The following is a 19,311-nucleotide window of genomic DNA, read 5'->3' as shown; positions in this document are numbered from 1 at the left end:
ACAAAAGGTAGGTTGCATTCCATAGCACTAACCTAAAGTTTTCATCAACTTTGTTAAAACGAGCTTGTTCTTTGGGTAGAGCTCCACGTCCAAATATGGGTTCCAAATAGACCCACTTCCTTTGAATTTGGTTTAAATTCTGCAGGTATTCATCCAAGTCAGCTAGTTTTTTTTCCCAGATGGATACTTTATCTTCAAAACCTTTGTAATATGGAGAGTCCTTAAGAGACTGTAGAAGACAGCGATGATCTCCAACTTGATTGACTGTGTCCTTCCAGTCTTTAATAAGCCTGATAGTCTTGCCTTGACTATCTTCATAATCTGTTAACGTAAAGACAGCTCCAACTCCCCAGAGCTCAAGCTCACGTAATGCTTCTCTGATTGTAATTTCACCTTGAGCTCGACAATTCAAATCCTATTCAAAAGCAAGAATAGATCTCACATGAAACTACAGAGCTTGCAATAAACTCGCCATGCAAAAATATAACACAAATTCCACTTCTACAGTATTTAAGATATATGCATACGGAACAACATGCCGCGCTCCCGCCCCGGTTCCCTTTGTCTCAGCCCCAGCTAGCTCTCATCCTGGGGTGAGGGCGGGCGATGGAGGCACCCTCCGCCGCTCCCAGCTGGGGTTTGGAGAGTGCCTTTGTGGGTCCCGAGCAGCGCTAGCAAGCCTCGCGGTGGTAAATGAAGAGCGGATCCTGCTGGGGGCTAAGTCCGAGTTTATTGTAGCCCAACGGGGCCAAATGTCCTAGAACGATGCCAGCCAACAGGAACAAGCACAAGGTGCTTGCACTGGCTTATAAACTGTAAGGGAGGGGTATCCAACGACCAATGGGGATAGGGATAGGGGGTGGCTCCGGGATGGGGGGATATGGTGGGGTCCAATGGGGGAAGGATATGGGGGGAGCCCCAGGTCCTCGCCCAATCACCCGGTGCCCTGAGTAGAAGCTTCTGGATGGATGGGAAGGGGCACCGAGTGATAGACAAGGCACCGGGGGGGGGTAAAATGCCTCTTTCAGGGTGATGGATAGATACTGGGAAGGCGGGAAGGGAGGACAAGGCGGGAAAACTGGGGATAAACCAAGTTGCACACGGGGGTACAAAGGAATAAACCAATACATAATACAGGGATAATAAAACATATACATAACGCAACTCCACATCAACATATACTACATAAAATAAACCATAAAAAAAACATAGATCCGGAATGTAAAATTGTTCATACCTTAAGTTCCATTGCTTTTTCTATAATGGCATCTGTCACTTTTAGTAGATCTCCAAATAGTAAACCCTCAAGTGTAGTGCCTCGGGGAAGACCCAGGAGACGAAAGAGATCCAACCAATGGTCTGAAGAAAGATGTTCTCCTCTTACATATTTTAGGAGTGGAATTATCATCTATAGAAAAAATGCATGGATAAATCCATCTGGTTATTATGACAGTTGCATCTCTTTGATTATGGAGTGACATGCTATTCAAACAAAAATAAAATTTAAATTCTTAAACTGAGGTACAGTTTCTCCAGTTCCTGAATTTAAACTTTGGAAACAAGATTCTGAAGATAACTCACTGTAAATCTACTGTAGAAAACTAAAGGTTCCCAAAAGTAAGTGAAATATTCAAAACAGTATCAGAAGACATTTTTTTAAATATTAACATGGTTTTATTGTAAGAAATTAACAACGAAATATAGAATAGAGCACATTATCCAGTAATACTGAAACATTTTTTGTTTCACGGGCCTTTTTGAAAATCATAGAATCACACAATTTTTTGGGTTGAAAATTACTTTAGAGATCACCTGTTCCAACCCCTCTGCTGTGGTCAGGGACACCTTCCACTAGACCAGGTTGCTCAAAGCACTACCCAACCTGGCCTTGAACATTTTCGGGGTAATTGGCATCTTACTTTATATTTGTCCACTTCCTTTTGCAACTTTACAGTCATTACAGTATGTTCTTCCATCTTCCTCAGTCTGTCATGCCAGTTAAACAAAAATTCCTCAAATAGGTATATCTTACTTCTGCATGAAAATCAAACATAAAAAGATCATAACAACACAGCACTACAACCACACTTGTATGCCCATTAAAAATTAAGTAATAAAATTTTACCTAAAAGTAATCCAGTCTTCTTTGGCTTTTTCCTGAAAACCTTGATAAAACTCTTCATAGAGTGCCCAGACTTCTGCACAACTCTGAAGATCTTGACTTACAACTTCTGACAATGATAAGTCAGGCTCTTCCAATTTAAAATGATGGCATTCTTCACTGCATAAAAAGATCATTGCATTATGCATTACATTATTCCACTGTACTTTTATAGATTAAGAAATAGTACTATACAGAAATCATCACACTTTTTTATGAAAAGTCATTGGCTTTATTGAAGAATATTGCTGCCAACCAACTGCATTTTCCTTATAATCTCCTTCTTGAATAAAAATAATAAAGAAATATGACTGATAACTATTTTACACAATAACCTTCTCTCATATTCACAATTATTCTCCATAAACTTTCATTTATTTTTTTATTTATGAGAAAGGTGAATTTGTGCCCTCAAAATAAAAGCTGGAAAGAAAATAATTTTGAATTGATCATTTCTTCCTGGTGGTGAAAAGAATATGCTAATTTTATTTACTATCATTTTCACACCAAGGTAAGAAGTTTAATAGAAAACTTCATCCTCAAGATCTACAATAATGAGCACTTACTGGGAGAGGTGAGCTCCTGTCCACTTAAGTTACAAGACGTTATTTTTGGACCAATACCCAAAACCTTCTCTTAGTGAGAATTTTGTAAGTCAGAATTAAGCCTTTAGTCTACAAACATTCTTTTGCAAGACCTTAAAGGATTTCTCAATTTATTTATCAAAAAACATCTAGAAAAACTCAGCTTAAGAAATTCATGTTAGGAAAAACCAACAAAAAGGACCCTGAAAAGCTAATGAAAAATATGTAATACAAATTAAATTACTTATAATATCTGTTGTGATAAAAATTAGTAAACATTTTCTGAGATACTATTGCTGCAAAAGATCAGTACATTAATGAATAAGGTATACAGGGAAACAAACACACATACATGAGTTTTTCTTTCACGGTTTTAAGTTCATCAAATTCCTTTTTTTTTTCCTTTATCATCTGAGCACTTTTCTCGAGAACATCCTGATCACCTGTTTCAATTACATCATCACTTGGCTTTAGCTGATCCCAGCGAGCTTTAAATTTTTCCAGATCTTGAAGATATATATTGATACGTGAAAGCACATTTCCTTTCATCACTTCCATCTGCAAAACAATAGACAAAATTACATTCTTTAATAGTTTGTATCTGCAAAATTCAAAATCAAAGCATCAACTTCAAAACTTGATAATGACTATTTGATTAAAAATCAAACTCAAAAAATTTCTTGTATAATACCCAAGGTTCAACTTTATTCTCCTTATTCTGTTTTTCTTTTAAAGGGGGCACTACTTTTTTAATATGCTAGTACTTGAGACCTATTTATTCAGCCTATGCTACCTACTTAGGCTTGCCTCTTATAGCATATAGAAAAATGTTATATGTATGGCAAATTGAGATCTTCAGTAGAACTTCAAATGAGTTAAGTAGTTTGCCTATGGACTGGAATTACAGGACTGTGCATAGGTTAGCAAAGTTAAGTGAAAAGAAAATAAAAAGCTTCAATACTAAAATCATGATAAAGAAATAAGAATGCTATCTTTAAACTGTTATCCTCTTTTCTGTTAACCATTGCATTTATTAAGCCAATTCTGTCACCAGAAAGTTGTCATGAGACAGAACTACAACTCATTTATTTTAGCATCAGTTCAACGAAAGTTTCCCCTAATAACTACTTCAAAGTTAACAGTTTCTGCTTAAAAGTTTAAGTATTCTTCCTTAGACAGATCTCCCTCAACTCAATAATGCCCATGTTATTATTGAACTGACAATATTTATGGATTTAATCTAAGAAAAAAGTATTGTTCCAGACATATTCAAAATAATTATAACTTTTTCAGGTAAAACTTTAAGCTTTCATTGCTACCTGTTCAGCAATCATAAGCTGGTGGCTTTCCATCATTAATTCAAATTTATCCCATGTAGCTCTTAGGTTACTGATACTGTCCAAACCTGCACCAGCCACAGTTCGCAGAAGTTTGTTTTTATCTTCAGCCTCTTGAAACAGGAGAAAAATCTAAAATCAGAAAGATCAAAAATAAGTGTACATGTAAAAATTCAGCAAATTTTGTTTATCTAAAGCAAATACATATGAATCACCAATTCTGTAACACAGATAATAAGTGTATATACAGCTGCTTTTTTAATACTGCTAATAGAATAATATTAAAACATTTGAAAAAAATTGTGTCTGAGGTATTTAGAGAAATTCTAAACCTTGAATCTAACATGAGATATACGGAAGTGAATGTTAACTATGAAAAAGGTAAGTGCCATCTTATATATTGCAGAGAGCAACAGAATGTGATAAATCTGTGCACATGTTTGTTGGCTTTGGCTGGGATGTAGTTAAATTTTTTTCTCAGTACCTGTTCTGGACTGCTTAACGTGCTTATAAAATAATTGGAAAAGGAGACCAGTCTGAGAGACGATAAAGTTCACTGATGATACTATATTATTTCAGACATTAAAATACTTCACTTGTGAAGAACTGCAGAATGAATACATAAGAAATAATGACTGATGATACTGGTGACAAGCAAAATTCAAGTAGATAACCATGAAGAGACACATATGTGAAAAAATAAATTTCACATGTACAAGTTGAGTCCTAAGATAAAAACTGGACTTCACTGCTTTCTTAGGGTTATTACAGCTAGTTTTACCAAAATGTGAGCTTAATCTAAGCAAAATAAATATTATGAGTCACAGAGAACAAAATGATAATACAAGGTAATATTACAATTTCATCATGTAAATTCATGGTTTATTCTGATCTTAAAAACTTAGAAAAATCTGTTGGTCACATAGAAAAATGAAATAGAAAGGAAAGACTTATCAAAAGGCAACAAGGATAATCAAAGTTATGAGTGAGCTTATGCATAAGAAAAGATGAGATTAACTAACACTCTTCAATCTACAACAGAGATCGCTGATACCAAACACAACAAAGTAAAATAGAGTTATGTGCCATGAAAAGGAAAAATAGGAACTGTTTGGTCCATATCTCTTTCAATATAAGACATAAATGCTATGAAGTTAACAGGTGCCAGATGGAAAAAAATAAAAAGAGGGATTCCTCATGTAATGGGCAATTGATCTACACTTTACCAGAGTATATTTTGGATGTCAATCATGTATTTACTCTCAAGAGAAGACAAGGTAAGGCTGTGTAAAAGAAATCCACTGAGTGTTACTACATGTCAGGAGCCACATTAAACTCAGAAAGGTTCAGGTTGAAGGTTAGAAGTAAAAAGCATCAAATATACTACCCTGATTTTATGTTTTCCCCTAAGTAAATCACTCCACTGCTGGACACGAATTACTGTGCTACATGGACTACTGCCCTGACCCTATGTGACTTGACCATGATCTTGATTAGTTATTAAATGTAAGTTTCCATACTGGAAAGTAATTACAGTTTTATAGTTGTTGCTCTGGGTAGAATAAAATAGCATCTTACCCCTTCTTTTCGTTCATGTAGGCTTAAATATTTTAAATTGTCTTCTGCTATTTCCTCTACAGTCTGGGGCCTGATCACTAGTGTTTCCATGGCATCAGTCAGAAATGTAGAAACATCACAGAGGTGAGCTACACAAAGATGGAAAACAAAGTTATCATGGAGAGAATATTAGTAATTTCAAATATCCAAGTCAGACAAATGCACAAGGATACGGCATTAGTCATAAGTATGCAAAGTATTTGTTTAAAAATTGCAGACTCCAGTCTTGGCTTCTCCCTGAACAGAAGTTGCACATTTGTGTTTACAAGTAGCTTTTCAGATGTAAACCACTGCATTCAGTGCATGATTTAGACCATGAGTATCAGAGTCCCTTCTGAACATTAAACATAAATACGTGGGGCATTTATTGATATATTTTCAAAGGCTGTAAAGGACTTTTTTTTTTTTTTTTTTAGGTAAACAGATATAAATTGCTTTTGGGTTCTTTGGGGTTATTCTCTGTTAATTGTGGTTTGGGTCTTTTCAAGAGACTAACTAACTAAAGCCACCTGCCTTTACGTATTGAGAAGACTCACAAACAAATGCCTGCATAAACGATAATGTATTTACCTACCAAGGTAAATCTCTTTTGATACTGAGAAAGGAGCTGTACAGCTCCAGGAAATCTTCCAGGAAAGATTCACCTTTCAGGCTATGAAATAATTTCCTTTCTTGCACAATCCCTGTTATACATTTCCTGTGACAATTATTAGATTTAAAGTACAAAGCACTGTTATTCCTCATCATCTACACTTTATTCCACTTTGTCCTGCTGTTCCATATATACATCAACCACCCAAAACAGGGAAATGTTTTGTATTCTTCAACACAGTTTTAACAGTTTTGGCAATTGAAGCGACAAGCATTCTATGGAGTAAGTCCAAATTATTTTAGACTCTTTATGAAGTATGTCAATTTGTAAAAGAAAAATCTAAGAGCATTTTTATTACATTTTATAACACCTTCTCAAACACCTAGGAAATTTTCCTCTCTGAAGCAACAAAATTTTCCTTCAGATAAAAGAAACAAGCAAAACAACATTCATATGTATTCTTTTACACCTGTAACAGAAGTGGCCCAAACAAGAAGCAGAAAGATACAAAGGGTCCTAGACTAGGTCTATAGTGAAAAAGTAATATTGAGGAATACACAGCTGTAACAGATTACTTTCTTGCCTTGTTCTTTTGGGAGTTTTAACGTTCTTCTAAAAGTTTTCTATGCCTTCTGCTGTTTACATATTTCTACTGGAGTTCTCACACATGTTCATGTAAATAATGATTGTTTTGCATTCTTCTTTGTAGGTAGAGAGAATTGATAAACCGTTAGTTTGACCAGCATGGTTGGAGAGGTGACAATTTCACCCTCCAAACTGCTGTCACTTTTGAGATTCTATATACTACGGAGTCAGAAAATAAAATCTCTCTTTTAGTTCTTTTCTTTCCTCTTTTACATCTATCATCTGTGTGTGAGTTATTCGTGTCATACTGTGACATTACTTTCTCTGCATTGTGATTTCTGCAGTCCACTGTGCCTAAGTAAAAAGTAAAATATTTCTTTAAAGATTATTTACATTAATACATATGTGCCTAAGTACAGCAGAAACAAACAAAACTAAAATACTGTTTATTGAAGTTATTTACCTTGAATAGATTTTCTCAAAGAAATAACTAGAATGTCGTACAACTTCTGGATGAAATCATCAATCACAGTTTTCACAGGGTTGCAATTAACAGTTAAACAATCTATTCTGATCGTGCTTCAGAAAAAAAGAGATTAAAAGACAGCAAATATTCAGTGGCATACTTACATGTATGATCTTACATCTCTGCATCTATGCACATCTATAGTTTACCCTATCTTAGTAGTTCAATGAAAATTTTCCCTTATAATTCTACAAATGGAAGTCATAGCTTATTGGGAAATTACTCATAGTGTTGAAATATTTACAGTTATGCATATGTACTTTCAATTTTATGGGGACTTAGGTTTAACGCTCTCCTTCTCCAAATAGTTAGAAAATGCCTTGATTTTATATAACCAGTGCCATAAAATTCTGAAAGGCTATTATCATACTCAAAAAAAAAATAGTTTCATTATTTGTATATTCATGTCTTTACTTCTCTAATTTCCATGGGAGTTTACTAACTCAGCTTTCAATAGTATTAAGAACAGAAGAATAGCCATAGAGAGTCATTTCAAGGCCCCATATCTAATATATCAGTGACCATAAGTAGATACCTAGAGAACACTAAGAAAAAAGTCTGCCTTACTTGATATCTTCCTAACTATCCTATCAACAATAATATTTTCAACTCATGGATTTCTTAGCAACATGTTGCTTCTGGCTATAAGGCACAACAGCCAGCTTCTCTTCTATTCACCTCAGTTTGTCCATGAACTCATGGAAATCTTTTCTACTCAGAGTATAACTAGCCAGCAAGTTCTACTTCTCCAGCATGAAATGTCACATCTTTTACCTTGTTCTAAACATGATTCCTAACAGTTTTACTTTAGAACTCTAACTATTACATTTAAAATATCTGATAGAATATATTATTCAAACAAAAGAATAGTTACACTATACCTTGGAAGACGTTCTGCTTCTTTCCCTCTCACTTTTAATGCCTTAAAGTTTTTTTCCCAGTCCTGTTTGCTAGTAAGATGTGTCTTCACCAAAGGTTCCATATCTACTTGGCCAATTACGACCCATTCCTTTTCAACATTATTTTTTATTCCATGAAAAAGAAATATTTCCCGATTAAAAAACTATTTCTCAATAACATTAAAATACTCTAATAATTTTTTCAAGTTACATTCTCTTTAATCTTTGTGCTTCTTCAACTATCTGTAGATTTTCTTATTACAAAAATCAGGAGGTAAAAAACAGTTTGACATGCTCACACATTTAAGGCTATTCAAAACAGAAAGACTGAGAAGTCAGCTATTATATAGAGTATTCAAAAGGAACTATACATATACATCAAATCAGGCATGTGCTTAAGTAATTGGCTTAACATGGATGGACTTGCTAAGCTTTTGCTTATATGCCTTGAAGAAAAGAACAATGATGCATAAACACAATTGCTCAGCTACTTGTATAATGTCCAAAGCATAAAATGACATAAATCTAAGCGAAAAAATGTATGAGTCAGTCCACTATTGAAAATACCTTGAATTGATTAGAAACATCTGTCAGCCTTCTGAACAAATCCTCTGCTTTACTGAAAGCGGTCAGAAATCCATTTGCATTTCTTTCGGTCATAACAGTGAATATAGACTCATCTTCTGCCTCACTTACTCCCCTAAACTGATTTGGAATGGAGATGAATCTCTTCATTTCTCTATAATATCTAGCTCGTACTTCTTCAAAAGGAGGTCTGAATTGCAAGCGACCTTGCCTAAAAGATGAAACAAATAGAAAAACTAGTATTTTAATGTAATCTGCACCTGCATATTTTCTTTTAAGGCAAAAAACCAAAATCTTACTTGAATGTTAGATCGATAATTATCTCTGCTAAATTCTCATTGAGTGCTTCTAAGCCCATTTGATACTGATGCTCCAGAGCTTTATAAAGTTGATGATTCCAATGTTGTCTCCAAGCTTTCATATCACTCGATTTGAAACCCTAAAATTTAACAATGTTTATTATTTTTCCTTATTCCTCCATAATTTTAAGATGAAACTGCACATGGTATAAGATCCAAAGACCAGGATCTTAGTAAAATTCAGTAATCACACAGCTGGCATATACTGGGTCATGGCACCAAGCTGGTCAGAGTTTAAGGACCATCTGGACAACATACTTAAGTCACTTTGTTTAGTTTTACATAGTCCTGTGATGAGCAGGGAGTTGGACTTGATGGTCCTTGTGGACCCTTTCTAACTCAAGATATAAGTTTTTGATTTTGTGACCAGTTATTGCATTTATTGCATTTATTTCAAATTAACACAGGAAATTAAAAAACTATTCAAATCAAGCAGTCTCTATGGCAAATCACCATAGAAACTTCACTGAGGTTCATCACCCACTGGTTTACCAGAATGTTCTTCAGGGTTACCCTAAAATGCACAGGACTCTGCTAGAAATAACATAAAGAGCTGGCCGAATAAGAGATTTAAACCTGTATCACATCTTCTATTTTCTTATAATATGTAAGCTACCTTTTAAATAGTATTTACAAAAAATCTTGTGTGTTTCCAGAAAACAATGTTAACTAATGAATTAATGTAAAATTTTACCTCAAAGAATTCAGTTTTTTATTGACATCTGCTACACTGCACTGTAAGAACATAGAAAGCCTTATGATACAGTCAATTTATGTAAATCAGAGTCTTCTGAGCTGGAAGGGACCCACAAGGATCCTCAAGTCCCACTCTTAAGTAAATCATCCAAACTGGAATCAAATCCATTACCTTGGCATTACTAGCAACCTGACCAACTGAGCTAAATAGTCATTTGCAAGTCATGGAGGGATTTGCACAAAGACAATTTAAGCTAGAAAAAAAGCTAGAAACACTTTCCAACTTAAAAGGTTCTGTTTAATTGGAGATTTTCAGGCAGGGCTTTGGAGGGTTGCTGCAAGAAGCTATACAGTTAAGGTCTATCCTACAATTCAAAACTGCCTATAGGAGCTCTTCCAACAGAAAGATTCTAGAGATTAAGAAAACCTGAAATTGTCTTAATTAAGCCTTAAGACAATTATAACAGGATAATTATGTAATATTTCGATGACAACAGCAGTAAGTATACCATCTTATAATTTTTGGATTGTGAAAAAATATACATTTAGTTAAATTGTATCACTTCTATTCAAAGATTTTTGAAGAGTGACTGAAAACAGTTTAGGTTATTTTCCATCTAAAAACATTTCGTAGTATCAAAGTAATTTTCAAACAGATCCTAAAGGAAATCTAGATTCTTTAAAAAGAATATTTTAAACATAAAAATCTGCAAATGAAACTTGAAAAGAAACCAAGACAGATTATTTTTTGTATTATCTTGAGAGAATGAAAACAAAATTAGAAGTAAAATACTGTAAAGACACTGCATTTATTTGAGTGGCAAACACCAAAAACAAGTAACCTGCATTTGCACTATAAAGGATAAGAACAACATATCCATCTAAGAATATCGTATTTTGATTGCTGAAGGCTAAAGGACAAACCGGCTTGAATAATAACTCAAAATAGCTTACTTTGATAATATGATATTTTTTATCAAAATCTTAATCATCTTATTTAATTATATTAAGGGTCTTAACGATTCTGTGACTCTACTCTAGAAGTTGTCAGTTGATAAGTGAACAAAAATATGTTTTTATCATCATTTCAGGGAGAAATGCATTTTAATTCCAAATTTTGTACATTTGTTTTATGCTGAGTTTATACTCATTATCTGTACTAATTTCTTCGTTTTACCCTGCATTAATGGCTCAGACACAACTGGTCTACATTACCCAAGGTTTTCCCATTTCTTCATCTAACACCTGTTATTGACCAAAAGTTCTTCTCCCAATGCTAATATGACATAAAAAAAAATTATCTCCATCCTCCTCAACTGTGATTTTATCTCATGTCTGGCATTAACTAGAACACAGATGTTTTCCTACGACAACCAGTAACTCCTTAATTAGAATTAATTCAATCACACTACGTTTGAGTCTTAAATCTCGATTACTGTTAAAAGTCAAATTTTCACAGTTTGCAGTAGGAAAATCAAACCATGCCTGTGACTCGAGGCTGGCAAAACCAGTTCTGAGTTCCTGAAGCCCCTCTTTCCAACGCTGCTGCTGCCGCAGTAGATCAATATTCATAAGCGATATGACCTGTTAAAAGAATGTTAAGGAATAATAAACATACTCATCAACATGTAAATTAAAGAAAGGTTAAGGTATGCTATAATAGACATTACTTCAATTTCATATGGAAAATATACCTTTTGAATGAAGTTTGTGTGCCACTTTCTTAGTTTTCTATTTTCAGTGGAAATCCGTTCAGCAGCATCTTGGAGTTTTTGGATATAAGCCTCCAGTTCTCTGGGATTATCCCATGTTATTTGAGCTTTTCCTCCAGGACCTGATTTTGAATGCTTTATAAACACACAACCTTTGTAACATTTAATGACAAAAACGGTCTACCAACCAACATACAGAAGTGATAATATAAGAAATATGGTTTTATTCCTAGCAAAAATTGGAGCATCTCCCTTTCCCTTGGCTGCACTAGAGACAAAATAATCTGGTAAATCACAGACATGTAGGGGCATAGTATTATAGCTACATCAGTGCACTGGAGAAGGATCAATGACAGACTCCTAACAGAGTTTGAAATTGATCAACTGATGTTGAGACTGCTGCTCCACAAACATAAGCAGACATCTGAAGATGAGAGGACACCTTAAATGCCTCTCTTGATCTTTGTTCTGCACAGATCAAAATCAAAAATGTGGCATTAATAATTGCTAATCAACTTCACCTGTTTATCAAGAAACTATTTTTTTAATTACAATGCAATAAACACAGAAAAAGCAGCACAGAATATGCACAGATACCACTGAAAATAAAAAGACAAAGAGAGGGGAAGTCTTTCACCTTAATTATCTGTTCAAATGCTAGAGCAGATTGTAACATCATTGGCTTTTGACTCCAAATCATTTGTTGATCAATAGAATTATAGAAATGTGCCACCTGCAAAAAAACAAGTTTAAATTTAAACGGAAAAATAAGAAGTCTCATGTCACCTTTGCCCTAGCTGTAAGGGTATCCCAGATATCAATGACACCTCATGAGAAATTGAACTGAAATATAAGCCAAATATAAACATATGTGGCATTGAGTGCAATCAAAGAAATAGACCACCCACCCTCAAAAACCCTACACATACTTCCACTAAAATACTTGCTAATATATTTTCAGTTGAAAACTAGCAATGGTGAGGATAAGTTGCTACATTTTATGAGAATTCCCTTTAGTCGTAATTATAAAAAACTGAAACTAAAACAAGGTAATCAACTAATTACGTGTCTTATTTTTGTATATTCATACTGTAACTTCATATGGCTTTAATACTATATTTCAAAAGAAGACTCATTCTGAAATTGTGAAGCATATCTTTAGATTTGCTTTCTTTTATGGACTTCACTAATTTGTTCAAGAAAGAAGTCACTTTCATACAGACAAGCAAAATGGAAAGCTTAACACACAGACAGAAAAAAAAGGAAAGTTCAAGCAGGGAAGTCAGAACAGGAAGCTATTATGGCATACTCTTATACCTGCTTGAGGATGACCGCCTGCTTGCAGAACTTTTGGGCAGTTTTTGCAAGATGTTGGATTTTAGCTGGTATAGCAAACCCAAGTGCTGATAGCTGACGTACTTCTCTTAGCAGAGTCACCAAACGATCTGAGTAAAGTATGTTTAATGTTCCAGAAATGGGATCCAACTCCATCACAGGGCTATTAGCTTGGATACTGAACCAAAATCAATTATAATACTGAATATAATTTGATATTTATCCTTTCTTAGGTGCATTTTTCCATAATATAACAAACTATTCTAAACAGCTTGATGCCATTCTATTCTGTTTTTCTATGCATATTAGCATTTTAATTTACTCAGAAATTATTCCAGTAACCTTTCCTTTAATTCAAAGCCAATTAATATAAGATAGAATTAACAATGCCTATCATTTCTGCTTACAAAGCTTTTCAGGTTTGTGACGATAGTTAACATGTAACTCACAGCTAGACAGCATTCTAGATTACACTGTATCCATCACTGTCCCTCAAGCAGGAACCTTACCAGCCTCAGTCTCCTGCACTGCAAAGTGGAGAGAAAATAATGACGGGAACCAATTCTAAGAACCAGACCTTGCTTCAGTGAAGCATTTTGGTAAATGCAGCCAGATGCTAATAAGAACATCGGCCTATTTTCAGACTTTATTTTTTTCTACTTTAGCAATGCTTCTACCACCATCCTTTCACAAACACTTCAGCCTTACTCATTTTTTTTAATTTCATCATCTCTTTTCTAGTTCCCATATCCATTGCATTCCCCTATGTAGGGAGCTACTTCTTTTCTTGTTCTTTCAATTATCCACTTCATATCTTTTAAAATCTTACAACAACAAAATTTTATATACTAATAAATTAGATGGCTGTTATATATTTGAGTATTTTCATTAAAATAAAAGTTTCCATTTAAGTATAAACTCCTGTATCCTCTCTAACTGTGGACAAATTCCTTTCAGAGGCATTTTGCAACACTCAGAGCTGAAAACAGAAGCTATGTGGCCAATCAACTAAAATGGTTAAAATATATTTTAGCATCCCATACAGAAATTTTATTATTTTGGGGAAAAAAAAAAATCATTAAGTTTAAATTGACATGCCTACCCTTCTTTCATCTACCTTATGTAGACTGCAGAATTTCTTGTGAATAGCAATTAATTTGTTACTCTACACGTGTTATCTGTACATCACAGCTATATTCTCATCTAGTCTCTATACGTTATCACTGTAAGGATTACAACAGGCAACAAATAAAAACAACACACAAATCAAACATGTCTTTCATTCCAGGTGCTAACAGAAACTTCAAGATTAGTTCTTAATCTGCAATATTAGCTGTTAATTAGTAACCAATAATATTGTCCTGTATACTTCGCCTTACCAAGCAAGACTGGCAGGCAATGAAAGTATAATAAATTGCTCTATTTTGTCTCTCCATTCATTCTCAATCTTGTAATTTTTTTTTATTTCCTTTGTCAAGTTCTAATGAATTACACCATACTACAGATTTCATTATTTAATAAACATTACTTAAACAAGAGTGCACTTACCAAAGTCCTGACTTGGGATTTGATAATTCTGACTGGATATTCCTAGACCAATCATCAAATTGTTCTTGCTCATATACTTTCAACTGTTCCAGAAAACAATTTGCACTTTGAAGAAAAGTTTGAAATCCAGGTAAGTCAGAAAGAAGAGCCTCTGCCAGCTTGATAGAATCATCCACCTTAAACACAACAACAAAGAAAATACTGTTAACTGGAAAGTTTAACTTCCCAGTATTCAATCAGAAAAGAGAAATCACCACAATAAAAATCAGTATTACAAAACATCCAAGTGGGAGTCAAAAGCTGATTACAAAAAAAAAGTGAACTCTGAACTGTGTCCCAGATGTCTGAATTCTCTTTACAGTAAATTGGGTTTGAATAAGCTGTTCACTGACAATACTGACAACAGCATCCATCCCTATTAAGATACCCCAGGATATACCACTTAGTCTTTATTTAAGTCTCTGTAAAGGTACAGATCTACCACGAGTTTTCTGTTTTATCTATAAGGTCCATGACAATACTTCAAAGATATTTGAAATTTCAGAAGTAGGCAAATTAAATTCCTAGTCAATACAATCAGTGGATATCTGGGTATCTGTAAATCCTAAAAATCCTAAATACAATTTTAAAATGCAAACTGGAGGGTAAAATTTAACAAAAACAACTACTGTATGAATTTTGGTCTTTCTTTTTTCTTTTTTAAGCAGTTCAGTTTACTACAAAAAGACTAAATTCTGGGTCTGCTAATAAAATTCAACTTAGCAAGCAGCACCACTGATAAGGAGCCTTGATTATATAACTCTAGGGAGGTCCACAATTTTTTTGTATGGAATTCCCCACAGAAATGTCAAATACCATGTTTTACATTCTATGAAAAATCATGTGTAAACAGAAACATAATCTGTTACCTTCAGTTTCAGCTGCTGTACCCATACAATATTATTGACAACTTCAGAAAGGTTCTTTCCTGACAATGGTCCAGAAACATCACCAGGAACACCATGGCATCGAGTTCCAAAGTCTGTCTCATAGTCTAACATATGCAAAAGATTCATTAGACCATAAACCTAATAGAACAACCTTAGATCACTATTGCAGTTATAACTAGGAAAACTGGCATAATTCTAGAAGTAAATAAAGATCCTAGCATTCACAAAAAAAACTAATGCAATTAAATACCTTTGACATAATCTTGAAGTGCTGCCAGCAATGTTTCCCTCTCAAAAAGCAATTCTTTGCTTATATTTGGGTGTTTTATCAGTTCCTTATGCTTCTGAAATATTTGAAGAAGCTGAAATATGAAGATTTTTAAAAGTTATCACTTTCTTATGAAAAAAAATTAAATATCGGCTGGTACCAGGCTCTAAGTACTTACTCCTATCCCCTAAACTGACTACTTAGGAATTAAATAATTTAATCTTCAGGAAAGTTTTCAGAATACAGAATTACCCATACCTGCTGTGGACTGTCCTGAATTTCTGAAATAAATTTCTTCAATTTGATTGCTATTTTTTGTTCCATTGGGGCAATAATTCTTTCATACTGAGAGACCGCTGCTTTCCATAATGGCTAGAGATAATGAGTTCATGTGTTAGTTTATGGTTATATACATTGCAGAAAGACACAGAAAGAATATTAATAAATTAAAAATAAGCATTATACCTCTGTGTAAGGATTATAGTGTACAGGATTTAGGCCAGCAAACGGTTCAAACACATGGGAAAGATGTAAAGAATCTTTTTCTCCAGCTGGCAAAAAGAACATAAGTTTTTCATGAAGTGTTCTAACAGTTAGCACCTATGAGGGAAAGAAAGTATTTGATATAACAAAAGTATTTTTACATAGAATTTATATTTACAAGTACATATCTCTATCCTTTTTATAAGAAACTTTTGAAAGACTCAGACAAAAAGATTATAGAATACTGATTCTGAAAATACTACGGAAGTATTTTAATTCCCTTTTTTAACTTGAAACAATGCTGTTTAATTCTGTGTCTTATGAAACTATTGTGTATCATTCAAACCTCTACCTCATCAAGACGCTGGCCAAGTTTGGCTATCAGTTCAGGGAAATATTTCTCATTTTTCCATGGATGTAGAGTGTAACGTTGCCATAGTTGTCCAGTTAGGTATTCACAAGCTGACACCCACTGTTCACAAACCAAGATGCCAGCCTGGATATTTTCTTTAACACTGTGAAAAGTATCCTCCCACAAATTCAAAACTGCTAATTTTCTCTGAACAAATCTGCCTAGTGAGCCACCTAGAAGACAAAAAAAGTGTAAAAAAACCCAAGATGTTTGTTTAAAATAATTGTTTTAAAGCTACACCACATTTCAATCACATTTAAAAAAAAAAAAAAACAGTGTAGTGTCTTAATTTCAAACCACATAAATGCAGCAATAACCAATTATTTTGTTTCAGATTCAATAAATTGCTTGAATATCTCCAAGGTAAACAGAAGTTGGTCCAATATGTGAAGCAGATGGATTTGGATTCTGGATTCCACACACATGCAGCAATGGCTGTATCTGACTGCTCTCCACAACTCTTCCTCTCTCTCACACACACACACGTCTGGCAGGAGCACACACCCTCACTGTCCTACGCCTGTCCCCAAACATGAGCCTGGTGTCAAAAGAAAGAGAGAAAAACCTGTCTGCACATCCTGCTCTCACCTCCACAAAGACTGAACCACCTTTAATGGCAGTTTATGTAAATAAGTTTTCTCCTCTGAAAGAAAGACAGGGAGTAAAACAGAAGCACAACAAATCCAGTCCACTGCCTGAAAGGTATCCAACTCCATCTTCTATCTCCTTCCCAAACATGTGAAGGCATCTACCAAAACTGGCTGAATTACTACATACAAGAAGGCAAATAATACTCACGGATCGTAATTAGAAGCGAGCACCTTCATGCTGTGTGCTGTTATTGGTGCCTTTACAAGGAAGAAGCTCTCTTTTCAAGGAATCCTTTTACTTTTCTTGACTGTTCATTTAATAAAGACTGCATAAAAGGCTTACCTATCACATCCAAGAGATTATGCATGCGAGACTGTGGATAAGGATCATGTTCTGTTTGTCTCCACACACTATCAACAGTGTCCTTGGTAGCCTCCACCAAATCCACAACTTCCAATAATGAGAGAGTATCCAAGTTGCAATAATCCTAGAAAAAACAAATCCTTAATATATTTAATTTGCAAATAGTATTGACAAAACATTTACACTTTCCTGAAGCTGACAAGTGGTGTAGTGTCCTGAGGTTTACTGCACAACAGAATATGTCATAATCCTCTCAAAAAAACCAAGCATTTGTGTAAGTTTATTAGTGTGAAGTATTCACTGCTATCTGAAGCAGTGTTCAAGAAAGTGCTCTGTGGGTACCAAGTGTTGCATACCAGCATTAATAGTGTCCTTTTCATCTCGTGAGTCAATCCCAGTTCACAAACTGTAGTATACAGTTGTATTTCCACAGCAGCTCCTAGTATTCAATGACCAAATCCACTCCCAATTAAATGATGGCATTCCCATGCACCACTATCACTACAAACTAGATGAATATCATTTAAAGTAGAACTTTGCCAAGAAAAAAAAAAGCTAAATAGTTATATATTAATTTATTTGGAAAGAGTGTACATATACTGACATATATTTCATAGGAAGAGTAGTTTTTACTAAGTCTAGAAATATATCACTGATCATACAAAATAAAACATACTTTTGCAATGTCCTCAAATAGGTCTCGAAAATATGAAGCTCTTTCTTTACTACACCCTTTATTTCCATGATGAGCACATTCTCTCCAGAACTGAAATTCATCTGTTGGTGTAAGTATAGCTGCAAATAAAAAAGAAAATATTTATATATTAAATAAATGAATGTTTATAAAATATGTTCAGTCAGAACATACTTTCTAAAGCAAATTTTTACATATGCTTAAGTAAGTATCTTTTAAATTCTGATCCTGACTAGATGCAGTACAAAAGTCAACTCTGCTTTTCTGGCATGACCAGAAACAATTCCAGTCTATTAACAACAACCAGTTTTATTTCACACTGTGCAATTACTGGGAAACTTAAACTCTCAATTTGTAAATGGATTATTTACTCCAAATTCAAAGACTAACTATAAAAGACATAATTGCAAAACAAACCTCGCATATCATCTTCATTGAATTTTGTTCCTGTGTAACTGCAATCTGATCTTCTGAGAGCAGTACTCAAGCCAGCTTCAAGCTCACTTAAAAGTTTCTGGAGCTTGGGATCAAATGCTTTACTCCACTTCTCATCCTGTAATGAAAATTTTGAAAATTATGACTCACATGATAGAGCAATTAGTATTTTCTCCCCATTCATCTTTAAAAAAATACAAAATGCAGATTAAGTACCAACCACGTGGTGGGACAATGTAGCAATTTTTTTTCCCTAAAGTCAAGGAAGAGCACCTCATTCTTTTGAATTAACAATTCAGAATAATACTATAAAAAACATTGTTATCGCAAAATCAAAAGTCAGTGTCCAGGTTTACAAAGGCACCCTGAAAGTGTGTGAGCTGGTTTTCTACATTAACCATCAATTACCAGTGTATTCCTCATTTCCAGTCAGGCATATGTATGACCAGACCCTTCCTCTCATCCTTACTGATAGGAGCCTAAGTACTTTCTTTAACTTAGAAATTATAACTATCACCCATTGCTTAATATCCTCAAACATTTTGGTTTCATAGCATAAAATATTTAGCTCAGAATTAGGCAACATCCTATTGAATTCTA

The 19,311-nt window shown here is 34.3% G+C and overlaps 1 protein-coding gene across 1 annotated transcript in view; it reads right to left on the bottom strand.

Annotated features, from left to right (window-relative positions):
- Window positions 1–19,311, bottom strand: part of DYNC2H1 (dynein cytoplasmic 2 heavy chain 1) — a 143,665-nt gene that overhangs the window by 121,353 nt on the left and 3,001 nt on the right. Inside the window, exons 3-26 of the mRNA XM_021529338.3 lie at window positions 18,694–18,829; window positions 18,259–18,377; window positions 17,562–17,706; window positions 16,569–16,801; window positions 16,199–16,333; window positions 15,992–16,105; window positions 15,716–15,827; window positions 15,445–15,569; window positions 14,537–14,712; window positions 12,971–13,166; window positions 12,291–12,386; window positions 11,636–11,788; window positions 11,427–11,525; window positions 9,186–9,325; window positions 8,869–9,097; window positions 8,284–8,411; window positions 7,340–7,455; window positions 5,661–5,788; window positions 4,065–4,214; window positions 3,098–3,303; window positions 2,126–2,281; window positions 1,920–2,034; window positions 1,238–1,408; window positions 33–415 (exon numbers count right to left, since the gene is read on the bottom strand). Of these exons, the coding sequence (XP_021385013.2) occupies window positions 33–415; window positions 1,238–1,408; window positions 1,920–2,034; window positions 2,126–2,281; window positions 3,098–3,303; window positions 4,065–4,214; window positions 5,661–5,788; window positions 7,340–7,455; window positions 8,284–8,411; window positions 8,869–9,097; window positions 9,186–9,325; window positions 11,427–11,525; window positions 11,636–11,788; window positions 12,291–12,386; window positions 12,971–13,166; window positions 14,537–14,712; window positions 15,445–15,569; window positions 15,716–15,827; window positions 15,992–16,105; window positions 16,199–16,333; window positions 16,569–16,801; window positions 17,562–17,706; window positions 18,259–18,377; window positions 18,694–18,829 (3,761 nt within the window). The remainder of the gene's footprint in view (window positions 1–32; window positions 416–1,237; window positions 1,409–1,919; window positions 2,035–2,125; window positions 2,282–3,097; window positions 3,304–4,064; window positions 4,215–5,660; window positions 5,789–7,339; window positions 7,456–8,283; window positions 8,412–8,868; window positions 9,098–9,185; window positions 9,326–11,426; window positions 11,526–11,635; window positions 11,789–12,290; window positions 12,387–12,970; window positions 13,167–14,536; window positions 14,713–15,444; window positions 15,570–15,715; window positions 15,828–15,991; window positions 16,106–16,198; window positions 16,334–16,568; window positions 16,802–17,561; window positions 17,707–18,258; window positions 18,378–18,693; window positions 18,830–19,311) is intronic.

The sequence above is a fragment of the Lonchura striata genome, chromosome 2 (genome assembly GCF_046129695.1).
Source record: "Lonchura striata isolate bLonStr1 chromosome 2, bLonStr1.mat, whole genome shotgun sequence".
NCBI lineage: Eukaryota > Metazoa > Chordata > Aves > Passeriformes > Estrildidae > Lonchura > Lonchura striata.
The sequence above is the reverse complement of the archived record's forward strand: the minus strand, read 5'-3'. Positions and strand labels throughout refer to the sequence as shown.